At 53.2% G+C, this 17114-nt stretch overlaps 1 protein-coding gene and 1 long non-coding RNA gene across 3 annotated transcripts in view; both read right to left on the reverse strand.

Annotated features, from left to right (window-relative positions):
* Positions 1–488: 488 nt before the first annotated feature.
* On the reverse strand, positions 489–1367 carry LOC133263795 (uncharacterized). Its single transcript, XR_009741544.1, has 3 exons — positions 1283–1367; positions 1089–1243; positions 489–930 (listed from the first exon to the last, which is right to left on the reverse strand). It is a non-coding gene; the product is annotated as an uncharacterized LOC133263795 (long non-coding RNA).
* A 4861-nt stretch (positions 1368–6228) lies between these two features.
* The window catches only part of LOC133263794 (rho GTPase-activating protein 39-like), a 116654-nt gene continuing 105768 nt past the window's right edge, over positions 6229–17114 (reverse strand). Inside the window, exons 6-11 of one of the 2 annotated variants that reach the window (XM_061443663.1) lie at positions 15772–15864; positions 12685–12758; positions 9248–9447; positions 8033–8124; positions 7775–7944; positions 6229–6512 (exon numbers count right to left, since the gene is read on the reverse strand). In XM_061443663.1, the coding sequence (XP_061299647.1) occupies positions 6318–6512; positions 7775–7944; positions 8033–8124; positions 9248–9447; positions 12685–12758; positions 15772–15864 (824 nt within the window). In that variant the 3' untranslated portion in view covers positions 6229–6317. The remainder of the gene's footprint in view (positions 6513–7774; positions 7945–8032; positions 8125–9247; positions 9448–12684; positions 12759–15771; positions 15865–17114) is intronic. The other variant, XM_061443664.1, reaches the window with a different exon arrangement.

Genomic DNA, 17114 nt, shown 5'->3' on the forward strand with positions numbered 1-17114 from the left:
GACCCGGGGGGGGGGAGGGGCCCCCCCTCCCCCCCAACCCCACGGGGGGGGGAGGGGCTCGTGTCCCACGTGATCGACTTTATTAATGATTAATTATTAATGATTTGTACATCAGCTTCTGCCTTTTAATAATAACAAGAATTCCTCATAATAAATAAGGATAAGAAACCCTAAAAAACCACCAACGAAAACGGGGCGAAAAGAGGGGAAAATGGGCAAAAAGCGACCGAAAAAAACCAAAAAAAAACCAAAAAAAAAAGGCCCCAACGGAAGGAGAAATTAATTAATTTAATTAATTAATGGGGGCGGGGGGGGGAGGGGAAAAGGGACCCCTCCCCCCCCCCCCCCCCAGGTGCCTGGCAGTGAGTGGAGCTGGGAGGTAGCGTGGGGTAAAGCCCCCCCCTCCCCCACTATGGGGCACCCCCCATGTCACCCATGGGGCACCCCCTCTATGGGACCAGCATCTGGCTTCAAAGTGAAGTGGGTGAGGAATGGGTCTCTTAACAGGGCTCTAGATGCTGATGGGTGGCCCCTTGGCACCCGTTGGGTGCTGAGTGAAGCCACTGGGTGCTGCTCAAACTCATTGGGTGCTCCTCAACTCATTGGGTGCTCCTCAGACCCACTGGGTGCTCCTCAATCCATTGGGTGCTCCTCAACTCATTGGGTGCTCCTCAGACCCACTGGGTGCTCCTCAATCCATTGGGTGCTCCTCAACTCATTGGGTACTCCTCAGACCCATTGGGTGCTCCTCAGACCCATTGGGTGCTCCTCAACCCATTGGGTGCTCCTCAACTCATTGGGTGCTCCTCAGACCCACTGGGTGCTCCTCAACTCATTGGGTGCTCCTCAAACTGGTTGGGTGCTCCTCAAACTTGTTGGGTGCTGCTCAAACCCATTGGGTGCTCCTCAACTCATTGGGTGCTCCTCAAACTGGTTGGGTGCTCCTCAAACTTGTTGGGTGCTGCTCAAACCCATTGGGTGCTCCTCAACTCATTGCGTGCTCCTCAAACCCACTGGGTGCTCCACAACTCATTGGGTGCAGCTCAAACCCACTGGGTGCTGCTCAAACCCACTGGGTGCTCCTCAACTCACTGGGTGCTCCTCAACCCATTGGGTGCTCCTCAACCCATTGGGTGCTCCTCAACTCATTGGGTGCTCCTCAAACTCATTGGGTGCTCCTCAAACTCATTGGGTGTTCCGCAGACCCACTGGGTGCTCTTCAACTCACTGGGTGCTCCTCAAACTCACTGGGTGCTCCTCAACCCGTTGGGTGCTCCTCAACTCATTGGGTGCTCTTCAACTCATTGGGTGCTCCTCAGACCCACTGGATGCTCCTCAACTCATTGGGTGCTCTTCAGACCCATTGGATGCTCAACTCATTGGGTGCTCCTCAGACCCACTGGATGCTCCTCAAGTCATTGGGTGCTCCTCACCCTCCACTGGGTGCCAACCACCATCCATTTGGTGCTCCTTAAATCCACTGGGTGCTGCTCAGACCCATTGGGTGCGACTACCACCACCTATTGGGTGCCCTCCTTGGTTCTGCTTCGCCCCAGGTGGAGCTGAAGGCACTTGGGGGGCAGCCATGGGGAAGGAATGGGAAGGGGGTGGTGGATGAGGGGGCTGGGGGGGTCCTAGAGATGGTGGGTGCCAAGATGGGTCCTGGAGGGGCAGGGGATGGTGCCTGCAAGGATGGGTCCAGAAGGAGATGATGGGTGCCAAGGTGGGTGCAAAAGGAGCAGGAGATGATGGGTGCCAAGGTGGGTCCAGAAGGAGCAGGAGGAGATGATGGGTGCCAAGGTGGGTCCAGAAGGAGCAGGAGGAGATGATGGGTGCCAAAGTGGGTGCAGAAGGAGCAGGAGATGATGGGTGCCAAAGTGGGTGCAGAAGGAGTAGGAGGAGATGATGGGTGCCAAGGTGGGTCCAGAAGGAGCAGGAGGAGATGATGGGTGCCAAAGTGGGTGCAGAAGGAGCAGGAGATGATGGGTGCCAAAGTGGGTGCAGAAGGAGCAGGAGGAGATGATGAGTGCCAAGGTGGGTCCAGAAGGTGCGGAAGGTGATGGGTGCCAAGGTGGGTGCAGAAGGAGCAGAAGGTGGTGGGTGTCAACGTGGGTCCAGCAGGGCCAAGCAGATGATGGGCACCAAGATGGTTTATGCAGGACCAGGAGGAGATGATGGGCCCCAAGATGGGTCCAGGAGGACCAGTAGACATGGCATGCCAAGATGGGTCCAGTAGGGTAAAGCAGAGATGATGGGCACCAAGATGGGTCCAGGAGGACCAGTAGGACACAACATGCCAAGATGGGTCCAGTAGGGTAGAGATGATGGGCACCAAGGTGGGTCCAACAGGAGATGATGGGTGTCAAAATGTGTCCATCAGGGCCAAGCAGATGATGGGTGCCAAAATGAGCTGGCCAGAAGCAGGAGGAGATGATGGGCTCCAAGATGGGTCCAGCAGATGATGGGCACCAAGATGGTTTATGCAGGTCCAGGAGGAGATGATGGGCTCCAAGATGGGTCCAGTAGGGTAAGGTAGAGATGATGGGTACCAAGAGAGGTCCAGCAGGAGCAGATGACGGATGCCAAGATGAGCGCAGGAGGACCAAGCAGAGATGATGGGTGCCAAGATGGGTTGGGCAGGACCAGAAGGAGATGATGGACTCCAAGATGAGCTGGGCAGGACCAGGAGGAGATGATGGGCTCCAAGATGAGCTGGGCAGGACCAGGAGGAGATGATGGGCTCCAAGATGAGCTGGGCAAGACCAGGAGGAGATGATGGGTGCCAAGATGAGCTGGGCAGGACCAGGAGGAGATGATGGGCTCCAAGATGGGGCTAGCAGGACCAGGAGGAGATGATGGGTGCCAAGATGAGCTGGGCAGGACCAGGAGGAGATGATGGGCTCCAAGATGGGGCTGGCAGGACCAGGAGGAGATGATGGGTGCCAAGATGGGGCTGGCAGGACCAGGAGGAGATGATGGGCTCCAAGATGAGCTGGGCAGGACCAGGAGGAGATGATGGGCTCCAAGATGAGCTGGGCAGGACCAGGAGGAGATGATGGGCTCCAAGATGAGCTGGGCAGGACCAGGAGGACATGATGGGCTCCAAGATGAGCTGGGCAGGACCAGGAGGAGATGATGGGCTCCAAGATGGGGCTAGCAGGACCAGGAGGAGATGATGGGTGCCAAGATGAGCTGGGCAGGACCAGGAGGAGATGATGGGCTCCAAGATGGGGCTGGCAGGACCAGGAGGAGATGATGGGTGCCAAGATGGGGCTGGCAGGACCAGGAGGAGATGATGGGCTCCAAGATGGGGCTGGCAGGACCAGGAGGAGATGATGGGCTCCAAGATGGGGCTGGCAGGACCAGGAGGAGATGATGGGCTCCAAGATGGGGCTGGCAGGACCAGGAGGAGATGATGGGCTCCAAGATGGGGCTGGCAGGACCAGGAGGAGATGATGGGCTCCAAGATGAGCTGGGCAGGACCAGGAGGAGATGATGGGCTCCAAGGTGAGCTGGGCAGGACCAGGAGGAGATGATGGGCTCCAAGATGAGCTGGGCAAGACCAGGAGGAGATGATGGGCTCCAAGATGAGCTGGGCAGGACCAGGAGGAGATGATGGGCTCCAAGATGAGCTGGGCAGGACCAGGAGGAGATGATGGGCTCCAAGAAGGGTCCAGCAGGACATGACAAATACCAAGATGTGTCCAGTAAGGCAGAGATGGGCACCAGGGAAGGTCCATCAAGGGCAGAAGGAGATGATGGATGCCAAGACAAGTCCAAGAGAAACAGGAGAAGATGATGGGCACCAAGACAGGTCCAGGAGGGGATGGTGGGTACCAAGATGGCTTGGGCAGGGCCAAGCGGAGGTGATGGGCACCCAGATGGCTCCAGGAGAACCAGGATGTGGTGGGTGCCAAGAAGGTTCCAGCAGGACCAGAAGGATGTGACAGATGCTGAGATGTGTCCAGCAGGAGCATGGGGAGATGATGGGCACCAAGATGGGTCCAGCAGGGTCAAGCAGAGATGATGGGCACCAAGATGGGTCCAGCATTGTCAAGCAGAGATGATGGGCACCACAATGAGTTGGGCAGGAGCAGGAGGAGATGATGGGCACCAAGATGGGTCCAGCAGGGTCAAGCAGAGAGGATGGGCACCAAGATGGGCCCAGCAGGGTCAAGCAGAGATGATGGGCACCACAATGAGTTGGGCAGGACCAGGAGGAGATGATGGGCACCAAAACAGGTCCAGGAGAAGCAGGGTGAGATGATGGGTGCCAAGATGGGTCCAGCAGGAGCAGGAGGTGATGATGGGCACCAAAACAGGTCCAGGAGAAGCAGGGTGAGATGACGGGTGCCAAAGTGGGTCCAGCAGGAGCAGGAGGTGATGATGGGCACCAAGATTGGTACAGGAGAAGCAGGAGGAGATGATGGGGGTCAGGATGGGTGTTTCAAGACCAGGAGCAGATGATGGGTCCAGCAGACACAGTGGGTGCTCAAACAGGTCCTTTGGGTGCCAACATGAGGTGAGATGGGTCCGGTGTGGGGATGGTCACCATGATGTGTGCAGGCAGTGACCTAGCCACCAGCTCCTCCAGCACCCAAAGGTGGGCACCTGGCCTCAATGAGCCCCCCAAAGGGACCCCAGCACCCAAAGGGACCCCCCCAGCGCCACCCTTGGGTGCACCCAGCTCCAGTTGTGCCAATGGTCTCCTTCCCTATGGGCTGGGCCTCTCCTGGTCCCTCTGGTCCCCTGGTGCCACCTTCTCCATGGGCTCAGCTCAGCACCTGGAGGTCCTCCCGGCCCCACGGCTGCCCCACAGCTCTGCTCTCAACCAGCCGCCCAACCCCAACATTGATGTGGATGGACCCCAACCCTGCTCAGATGCCACCAGGTCCTCGCTGCCACCCATGACCACCCAGGACGGTGGAAGCGTCGCCCATGGGATGCTCCTCAGATGTCCAATGGGTGCTGCCATCCCTTGGTGACCCCACCATGGCCAACCATTGGTGACCCCACCACAGTCAACCCCTTGGTGACTCCACCACGGCCATCCCTTGGTGACACCACCATGGCCAATCCATTGGTGACCCCACCATGGCCAACCCTTGGTGACCTCACCACAGCCACACCCTTGGTGACCACCATGGCCAACCCCTTGGTGACCCCACCACGGCCATCCCTTGGTGACCCCACCATGGCCAACCCCTTGGTGACCCCACCATGGCCAATCCATCGGTGACCTCACCATGGCCAACCTTTGGTGACCCCACCATGGCCAACCCCTTGGTGACCCCACCATGGCCAATCCATCGGTGACCTCACCATGGCCAACCCTTAGTGACTCCACCATGGCCAACCCTTGGTGACTTGCACCATGGCCAATCCATCGGTGACCCCACCATGGCCAACCCTTAGGAACTCCCACCATGGCCAACCCTTGGTGAATCTCACCATGGCCAACCCCTTGGTGACTCGCACCATGGCCAACCCCTTGGTGACCCCACCATGGCCAATCCATTGGTGACTCCCACAATAGCCAATCCATTGGTGACCCCACCATGGCCAATCCATCGGTGATCCCACCATGGCCAACCCTTGGTGACCCCACCATGGCCAACCATTGGTGACCCCACCATAGCCAATCCATTGGTGACAACCATGGCCATCCCTTGGTGACCCCACCATGGCCAACCATTGGTGACCCCACCATAGCCAATCCATTGGTGACAACCATGGCCATCCCTTGGTGACCCCACCATAGCCAATCCATTGGTGACAACCATGGCCATCCCTTGGTGACCCCACCATGGCCAATCCATTGGTGACAACCATGGCCATCCCTTGGTGACCCCACCATGGCCAACCATTGGTGACCCCATCATAGCCAATCCATTGGTGACAACCATGGCCATCCCTTGGTGACCCCACCATGGCCAACCATTGGTGACCCCATCATAGCCAATCCATTGGTGACAACCATGGCCATCCCTTGGTGACCCCACCATAGCCAATCCATTGGTGACAACCATGGCCATCCCTTGGTGACCCCACCATGGCCAACCATTGGTGACCCCACCATAGCCAATCCATTGGTGACAACCATGGCCATCCCCTGGTGACCCCACCATGGCCAACCCCTCCGGCTGGTCACGATGTGACCAGTGACACAGTCAGGATGGGGCTTGGTTGATCCCATGTCTCACTGCAGAGGGGCCGGTGAAGGTGCCACCACCCCCCCCCCAGCACTCATCCTCTGGTGGGGTCCATGTGGGGTCTTGGGGCGGGGTGGGGGGGGGGGACACCTCGGGTGGCGGGTGCTATAGGACGCCCTCCATGAAGCTGGTGTCGAGGTGCTGGATGAGCACCCGGATGAAGGACATCTCCTTGCGCGTGTTCTCGAAGATGATCCGGGGGTCGTCCGATTGGCAGCGCAGGCAGTTGGGGGCCATCACCATGGCCAGGTTATTGACGTCCATCTTGGTGACCGCCACGTTGCCCGGCTGCACGAACACCTATGGGGCAGGCAGGAGGAAGGGGGTGGCGAGGCCGTGTGTGGACCCAATGGGTCTTGGGTGAGATGGGTAAGGACAGCATGGAACGGGCTGGGTTGGAAGGGAGATTGAAGATGATCCAGTTCCAAGCCCCTGCCATGGGCAAGGGCACCTCGGGACATGGGCAGGCTCCTCTATGGGTGTTTGGAGCTGGAGATGCTCTGGAAGAGGTGATGGAGATGAGAAGGGGTATGAAGCCACCCCTAAAGAGGGGACCTGGGGGATGGCCAGGACCATGGGACCTCAAATCTGGTGCTGGCTCATGGAGTCATGGAATGGGTTGGTTTGAAGGGAACTAAAAACTCCCCCATTTCCAACCCCCACAGTGGGCATGGTCGCCTTCCACTGGGGCAGGTTGCTGCTCCATGGCAGCCTCCACGGGCTGGGAGCATCCATTCATCAACATTGGTGTCCCCACGTCCTCTGCTCTCCATCCAATCATGCCCAGTCTCTTTGGGTACCTCAGGTCACACCCAGCCCACTGCAGGACCTTGCCCTGCACCTGGTTTCAACCCTAACCCTAACCCAAACCCTAACCCTAACCCTAACCCTAACCCTAACCCTAACCCTAACCCTAACCCTAACCCTAACCCTAAATCCAAACCCAACCCCCACCCCAACCCTAACCCCAACCCCAACCCTAACCCCAACCCCCACCCTAACCCCAACCCCAACCATAACCCTAACCCCAACCCTAACCCTAAATCCAAACCCAAACCCCACCCCAACCCTAACCCCAACCCTAACCCTAACCCCAACCCTAATCCCAATCCCAACCCTAACCCTAACCCCACCCCAACCCTAACCCCAACCCCAACCCTAACCCCAACCCTAATCCCAATCCCAACCCTAACCCTAACCCCAACCCCAACCCTAACCCCAACCCCAACCCTAACCCCAACCCTAATGTTAACCCCAACCCTAACCCCAACCCCAACCCTAACCCTCCTGATACCCATACAGCTCCCACTTCTCCACCCCCTTCCAGGTCCTTCAGGTGGGCAAAACCCCAGCCCTTGACTTGGTGGCATCTCCAAAGGTGCTGTGGGGTCACCAGAACCCACCTGCACCCCCGAACACAGCCATTAGTGACACCATGGGGTCAACCGGGTGTTCCAACCGGGCCTCGAGCCCTGCCAGGGATGGGGCAACCACAGCCACGGAGCCCCCTTCTCCCCCCCCCCAAGCGCTATGGGGTCGCCCCTGGTGGGTCCCGGCCGTACCTGTAGGAAGCGGATGAGGTAGCACAGCACCATCTTGTTGATCCTGGGCAGGGAGTGGACAACGGCGATGGCCGCCTCGGGGTTCTCGTAGTGGGTGATGCACTGCTCATAGAACTCGTGGGGGATGAGGGGCTCCTCCAGCTCCCGGTACCAGAGCTTCAGCAGGGAGGCTGTACGGGGAAGGAGGACATGGGGTGCTATGGGGTGGGGGTTCTGCACCTCCCCGCACTCATCCATCGCCCTCCCCCCGGGTCCTACCGGGAACGTGGGGGTCCTCCAAGCCCGTTGGGATCTTCCATTGGTCCACCTGGAGCTTGAGCGCGTTGACCTCGTCGATGTCGCCGGGGACCCTGAAGGGGGAAGAGATGTTGGGTGTCAAGCAAGAGGTGGGGACCTACCTGCCTCAGACCCACCTTGGGTCCCTCATGTGGGGCCCAAGAGCTGGAGGTGGAGGTGTTTTGGGACCTGGGTTCTGCCCATGGGGAGGAGGCATCCTGCTGTGATGGACCAGGGGAGGTTTGTATGGGAACCCCAAGACCTCAGCTTGGCTTCGGTGGACACCAAAGGATGGGCATGACCCTGACGTGGAGAAACCCCCAATGGTCTCGGAGCAAGGAGAAGTTGAGCTGCTCAAGGAGGAAAAGGGCCCCCATAGGGATGTGGGGCACAGGTTGGCTGCCCCATAAGGAGATGACCTGTTATGGGCTCCCCCCATGAGAAGGTCACCATGCTGGGGGTCTCCAGCAACCACAGCAGAATGGGGATGTGGGGAATGATGTCGTTGCCCCATAGGATGACTTGTTATGGGCTCCCCCCATGAGAAGGTCACCATGCTGGGGGTCTCCAGCAACCACAGATGAATGGGGATGTGGGCAATAATGTGGTTGCCCCATAGGACGACTTGTTATGGGCTTCCCCCATCAGAAGGTCACTATGTTGGGGGTCTCCAGCAACCAGGGATGAATGGGGATGTGGGAAATGATGTGGCTGCCCCATAGGATGACTTGTTATGGGCTCCCCCCATGAGAAGGTCACCATGCTGGGGGTCTCCTGCAGCTGTAGATGAATGGGGATGTGGGGAATGATGTGGTTGCCCCATAGGACGACTTGTTATGGGCTCCCCCCATGAGAAGGTCACCAAACTGAGGGTCTCCTGCAACCATAGGTGAATGGGAATGTGGGAAATGATGGGGTTGCCCCATAGGACGACTTGTTATGGGCTCCCCCCATGAGCAGGTCACCATGCTGGGGGTCTCCAGCAACCACAGATGAATGGGGAAGTGGGGAATAATGTGGTTGCCCCATAGGATGACTTGTTATGGGCTTCCCCAATGAGAAGGTCACCAAACTGAGGGTCTCCTGCAACCATAGGTGAATGGGAATGTGGGGAATGATGCGGTTGCCCCATAGGATGACTTGTTATGGGCTCCCCCCCACTGCGGTGGTCGCCCTGGTGGGTGCCGGTGCCTCTACCTGAAGATGCCCTCGGTCTGGTCGCCGTTGAGGGCCAGGACCTCCTCGGAGAGGCGGGTCTGCACCCAGGGCAGCTGCCGCTCCGGGTACTTCTCCTTCTGCATGGCGATGATGTCCTGCAGGGAGCTGCCGAACATGGAGGGGTTGAAGACGGCGTTCTTGGCGTGGCGGATCTCCTCGATGTTGGGCTTCTTCAGGCCCTGCGAGGGGACAGCGGAGACGTCACCAACGCGCCGGGGGATGGAGTCCCCAGGGCTGGGCTGGGCCATGCGGGTCCCGCTCAAGCCCAGGTCCCCATGGTCCGGAGCTCGCTGTGGGATGGGGACAGGGGATGGAGCCACGGTGAGGTCCGGGCAAGGTGTCCAAGGTCCAGCAGCTCAGAGCTCAAAGGCAGCCACCGGGCTGGTGCCTTCAGCCATTGTCTTGGTTGGAAAGTGAAGCTGGCCCCAGGAGAAGATGTGTGGTGGGATGCGGAGATGGATGCAGTGGATGGAGGCAGAAGAGATGGATGCAATGGATGTGGGCATGGTGGGATGCAGATGAGATGGATGCAAGGGATGTGGACATGGTGGGATGCAGAAGAGATGGATGCAATGGATGTGGACATGGTGGGATGCAGAAGAGATGGATGCAATGGATGTGGACATGGTGGGATGCAGAAGAGATGGATGCAATGGATGTGGGCATGGTGGGATGCAGATGAGATGGATGCAAGGGATGTGGACATGGTGGGATGCAGAAGAGATGGATGCAAGGGATGTGGACATGGTGGGATGCAGAAGAGATGGATGCAATGGATGTGGACATGGTGGGATGCAAAAGAGATGGATGCAAGGGATGTGGACATGGTGGGATGCAGAAGAGATGGATGCAATGGATGTGGACATGGTGGGATGCAGAAGAGATGGATGCAATGGATGTGGGCATGGTGGGATGCAGATGAGATGGATGCAATGGATGTGGACATGGTGGGATGCAGAAGAGATGGATGCAATGGATGTGGACATGGTGGGATGCAGAAGAGATGGATGCAATGGATGTGGACATGGTGGGATGCAAAAGAGATGGATGCGATGGATGTGGACATGGTGGGATGGAGAACAGATGGACACAATGGATGTGGACATGGTGGGATGCAGATGGGATGGATGCAATGGATGTGGACATGGTGGGATGCAGAAGAGATGGATGCGATGGATGGGGACATGGTGGGATGGAGAAGAGATGGATGTGATGGATGTGGACATGGTGGGATGCAGAAGTGATGGATGCAATGGATGTGGACATGGTGGGATGCAGAAGAGATGGATGCAATGGATGTGGACATGGTGGGATGGAGAAGAGATGGATGTGATGGATGTGGACATGGTGGGATGCAGATGGGATGGATGCAATGGATGGGGACATGGTGGGATGCATATGGGATGGACGCAATGGATGGGGACATGGTGGGATGCAGAAGAGATGGATGCAATGGATGGGGACATGGTGGGATGCAGAAGAGATGGATGCAATGGATGGGGACATGGTGGGATGGAGAAGAGATGGAAGCGATGGATGTGGGCATGGTGGGATGCAGATGGGATGGACACAGCAGCTGTGTGCGATGGGATACACAAGGGGAGATGGATGGAGCAGACACGTGATGGGATGGAGAGAGATGGATGCAATGGATGGGGACATGGTGGGATGCAGAAGAGATGGATGCAATGGATGGGGACATGGTGGGATGCAGAAGAGATGGATGCAATGGATGTGGGCATGGTGGGATGGAGAAGAGATGGATGCAATGGATGTGGACATGGTGGGATGCAGAAGAGATGGATGCAATGGATGTGGACATGGTGGGATGCAGATGAGATGGATGCAATGGATGTGGACATGGTGGGATGCAGAAGAGATGGATGTGATGGATGTGGGCATGGTGGGATGGAGAAGAGATGGATGCAATGGATGGGGACATGGTGGGATGGAGAAGAGATGGATGCAATGGATGGGGACATGGTGGGATGCAGAAGTGATGGATGCAATGGATGTGGACATGGTGGGATGGAGGAGAGATGGATGCAATGGATGGGGACATGGTGGGTTGCAGAAGTGATGGATGCAATGGATGTGGACATGGTGGGATGGAGGAGAGATGGATGCAATGGATGGGGACATGGTGGGTTGCAGAAGTGATGGATGCAATGGATGTGGACATGGTGGGATGGAGGAGAGATGGATGCAATGGATGTGGACATGGTGGGATGCAGATGAGATGGATGCAATGGATGTGGACATGGTGGGATGGAGGAGAGATGGATGCAATGGATGTGGACATGGTGGGATGCAGATGAGATGGATGCAATGGATGTGGACATGGTGGGATGGAGGAGAGATGGATGCAATGGATTTGGACATGGTGGGATGCAGAAGAGATGGACACAATGGATGTGGGCATGGTGGGATGGAGAAGAGATGGAAGCGATGGATGTGGACATGGTGGGATGCAGAAGAGATGGACACAGCAGCCATGTGTGTGGTGGGACGTGGAAGAGGAGGTGGATGGAGCAGATGCAAGTGGAGGGATGCAGAAGATGGATGCAATGGATGCGGATATGGCTGAAAGCAGAAGGGTTGGATACAGCAGCCGTGTGTGTGGTGGGATGTGGAAAAGGAGATGGATGGAGATGTGTGTGGTGGGATGGACAGGGATGGATGTGTTTGGGTGGGATGCAGAGGAGGAGATGGACGCAGCTCCCCATCAGCTGCATCTGCCCAAGCGTCTCCTCTCCAGACAGAGCCACCAACAGAAGAAGCCACCCGAGCTGGGGCTTCACCTCGAGCTTCTCAACCCGTCTTTGCCCCCAAAGATCACAGTGATCCCAATGGATGCCACATCCCCTCCCTCCACCAGGCCTTGTCCGGGCAGATGTCACCGTGAGGACCAAGGTGGGATCCCACCGTCCCTTCTCCATCCCCATGAAACGAGGATGGGGAAACTGAGGCAGCCGTGGTGCTGACGGGGCCAGGAGGAAAACCCCAAGCTCTAAATTCATCCCTATTTAGGGTCTACTCCTGAAGGACTCAACCACTGCCCTGATGGCAGCGATGGGCCATGGGGATGGATGTGATTGGTGAGGTCCATGGGGACCTGGGAGCTGCTGGAGCATCCTCTCCACCCTCAGCTCCCAGGATCCTCTCCTCAATCCCTATTTGATCCCTTGGTCTATGGAAGCACCTGGGACACCCCAAGGAGAACCCCAGATGTTCCTCCACGTGAACCACGCTGGAGGTACCCGGAGCATCCACCATGGGTCCAGCACCGGCTGCTGCATCATTCCCATTGCTCTCCAGCTTCATCCCTCCTCCTCCTCCCCAAACCCCACCAGCCCCACAGGTGGTCCCGATGGGGGGCCAGCCCCCCCGCCCCATGGCCAGCGGTGGGGTGATACCTTCTTGGCGCCCGTCAGAGCTGCCTTCTGCAGCTTGTTGTAGCAGTACTTGGCATAAGTGCTTATTGCCACCCCTGCAAGAGAGAAGAGAGAGGTTGAGGCGTCACCTCCAGGTCATGGAGGCCCATGGCGGGGGGGCTTGGGGAGGTGACACCCACCCCAGCTCCAAGATGCTGTCAGGGTCCCCATGGGATGTGGGGCAGCTCCGTCCCTGTCCCCATCACTGCTCCTCAAGGAGGAAGGGGGGGGGGGCTGAGGAGGATGAGGGGTCCCCAAAACTCAACCTGCTCCCCAAGAACCTTGTGTCCTTGTACCCACCAACCATGGAGACCCCTCAGCTCCATCCCCACTCACTGTGGTGGCCTCATATGGGATACTGTGGCTTCCAGGGATGATTTTTCCACCCCTTCTCCTCCTGATGCCACCGCTTCCACCCTCATCCCCCTCCACACCATCCATCCCCTCCTCATGATGCCCTTCAACAACCCTCAACCCTTGGAGCATCCCGATGGGCTCATCCCAATGTAAGGTGCTCCTGCATCCCATAGCCAAGAGCCCTGGGGACCTGGTGGTACCTTCTGGATGACCCCAGAAGATGTTGGTGAGGATGGGCCAGGAGCTTAAAATGTGCTTTCCCCACTAAATATTGGGGCAAAAGAGGGGGAAAAGGGCTCCAGGAGAAGACCTGGTGGTTGGCAGCTCCTGGTGGCCCCTGATGGTGCTTTTTGGTTAAAACCAGACTTGGGATCATCCCTTTTCCCTCCATCCCCAATGCTGTTGTCTTCAAAGGGTTCCTCCAGTGGGGTTTTGGAACTGTAAATGCCCTGGAGGAGATGATGGAGATGTGGTGGGGTCTGAAGCCACCCCGAAAGAGGGAGCCTGGAGGATGTCCAGGACCTGGTGACCTCAGATCTGGTGCCCATTCATGGAATCATGGAATGGTTTGGGTTGGAAGGGACCACCCAGGTCCACCACGATTCCATGAGCACGGACATCTTCCACCGGACCAGGCTGCTGCTCTATTATTGAACCTCATGAGGTTCACACAGGTCCCTCAGGTGGGTCAACCCCATCACTAGGCTTGGTGGCAGCTCCAAAGGTGCTGAGGGTGGCCTAGACCCCACCATCTGCACCACTGATGGAGACACTGAACACAACCTTAATTCATGGTGGCCATTAAAGCTGTTTCTCAGGTGCCTCCACCCACAGGTTCCGGGTCCCACACTGCTGTGGCTCCAGGTTGAAGCCCCTCATCTTGCACCAGGAACCTCTTGGTGTTACCTGGATGCTGAGTGTTCACCAACATCCCGATGTGGGGACCTGGCATCCCCCCAGAGCCCAGAGGGATGCCACATCACTGCCACCAGTGATGGCTTTGGCACCAGGGATGGTGGTACCCATCCATGATCATCCATCCATCCATCCATCCATCTATCCATCCTCCATCCACCTATTCATCATCCATCCACCCATTCATCATCCATCCACCCATCCATCTTCCATCCACCCATTCATCATCCATCCATCCATCATCCATCCATCCACCCATCATCCATCCATCCATCCATCATCCATCCATCCATCCATCCATCCATCCATCCATCCATCCATCCATCCATCATCCATCCATCCATCCATCCATCCATCCATCCATCCATCCATCCATCATCCATCCATCCATCCATCCATCCATCCATCCATCCATCCATCCATCCATCCATCCATCCATCCATCATCCATCCATCCATCATCCGTCATCCATCCATCATCCATCCATCCATCACTGAGTAAACCTGACAGCACTTTCTATGTGGCTCTACTTAATGAAGTCCCTACTTTCCCCTCTTGTTAATTACTTATTATCAATTATTAATGTTATTAATTGCTAATATATTAATATATATATGTATGAATCATGTTCTATCTACCCATATAGATTTATCTATATAATTAGATATTTAATATAAACCTGTAAGTCATATTAGTGATATTAATTATGCTAAATTGCCTACATGCTATTATATATAACATTATATAAAACCAAAATATTACGTATTATTTAATTACTTCTGTTTCTAATACCCTATCCTATATTAGATATACTAATAAAATATGATAAAACTGTGTTTATAAAAATATTATATAGGGTGTTCGATATATTTCTGGCATTTTTTATCATATTCTATATTAAATGATTATACTTATGATATTTTATAGCCAAAATGGGGGTATTCATATTAAATCTGATCTTGTATATTAAATGAATAGCATTATATATAAGATTATGTGGTTTTATATAACATTATGTAGGAAATATAAGTATTGTGTTACACATAACATTGCATGTAATATTATATATGAATGCATAATGCTGTATATATCATATATTCATATACATTATATATCATATATAGACAAGTACATGATGATATATGATACATAATATTAAATATTATGATGTAATATTTTACATGTTATCATATATGCTCTATATGTTCATTATATAATGTATATAGTGATATATATGATATATTAAATATATACAACATTATGACATAATATATAATATGGAGTATATAATTTATAATAAATGACAGATATAAAATGTAATAGTATGCTATGTATGGTATATAATATATACTGTAGACTGCATGCTATAATATATAATATATACCATATATACTATGCTATATAATATATGCCATATATAATAGATACTACATATAACAGATAACAAATAACATACATGATAGATATTATGTAATATTATATATCCATATATAACATTACCCATAATGTTATACAGAACATATATATATGATGTTCTAAACTTGATATATAATACTACACATTTATAGATAACATATCTACAATATGAAAAGACAAATGACAGTGTCTAATCTACCTCAATATATCTACATAACGTTGAGTTATTTATTAACTCCACTATCAACCCCTGCAGCTCTATCTCTGTATCTCATCTACATCCATGCCCAAACGGCTCCAGCTCCATCTCCCTGTCAGCACATCCCCGGGCTGGCCCTGCTGTGCGTCACCGGGGTGCGAGCGTCGCGGGGCCGTCCCTACCCTCGAGCTCCTCGAGCTGGGGCTTGGGTTTCTTTCTCAATTTGGGCTTCTTCTTATTGGTCCTTTCCAGGAGGTCGTTTATGTGCCGGGTCACTGGGAAACGGGGATTGGGGAGGGATGGAATGCGACAGGATGGGAACAGAACAGAAACGGGAACAGAAATGAGACTGGGACTGAAACGCGTGCAAATAAAGAACAACAATGATCAAAACAATCAGAAGAGGGGAACGTGAAAACACAAAAACCCAACGGAAATAAATGCAAATTACACGAAGATGAAATCGAAAGATCAATAAAAAGTAAAAATGAAAATACACAAAAACCTGAAAAAATCGGAATACAAAGAAAAGTGAAAATGAAAGGAAAACTAAAATAATAAAAATAAAAGCAAATATAATGAAAGTAAACGAAAATAGTAAAGAATAAAAATGAAATAAAGGAAAATGAAAGTGAAAACAAAATAAAAGTAAAAGAAGAAAAATAAGTGAAAATAAAATATCTAAAAATAAAGAAGAGAAAATAGAATAAAAATAGAAATAAAAATTAAAAAGGAATAAAAAATAGAATGAAAAGTAAAAATAAATGTAAAGAAAAAGAAAAACTAAATAAAAATAGAAATAAATGAAAAGAAAATCAAAATGGAAAGGAAAATGCAATAAAACCTAGGTAAAAATGAAAACAAATGAGCAACAAAAAAGAAAAATGAAAATGAAATAAAATTAAAATGGAAACCAGAATAAAACAAAAAATGAAAATAAGAGATAATTAAAATCAAAATAATACTGCAATAACAAGTAAACCTGAAATGAAAAAAATGAATATAAATAAATAGAAAGTTATTTTTCTTTTTATTATTTTAAATAAAAATTAAAATATTAAAGGAGAATGAAAATAAATGGAAATGAAAACTAAAAAAAGACGCAAATGCAAACGTGAAATCGAGTACATGAAAGGGAAATAAAACCACGGGAAAACCGAAATTAAGACCAATTGAAATGAGAATCAGAACTGAAACATCAACACCACGACGACGGATCGAACCACGAGCAGAATTCCAACTGCACATGGCACAACCACCAGGACAACGAACTAAATCCGACGATAAATGAAGATTCCAAAGGAAATGACCAACGCTGACATTCCGAACCCGACACGATAGCTATGGACTTCCTTTGACACCTCTGCTGCGGGGGGACGGGACGGGACATGGGCAGCCCCAGGCCTCCCAACCTTGGTGGTACCAACCCTTGTGCCACCCCACCCTGTCCCACCACCCCTGGGGCTTCCTCAGCCACCCCACAGCTCCCCCCGTGGACACCGTGGTTGGGTTCCTCTCCTCTCCT

The sequence above is a fragment of the Pezoporus flaviventris genome, unplaced genomic scaffold (assembly GCF_033815535.1).
Source record: "Pezoporus flaviventris isolate CSIRO_AGI_PZ_B2104156 unplaced genomic scaffold, CSIRO_AGI_Pfla_v1 ptg000468l, whole genome shotgun sequence".
NCBI lineage: Eukaryota > Metazoa > Chordata > Aves > Psittaciformes > Psittacidae > Pezoporus > Pezoporus flaviventris.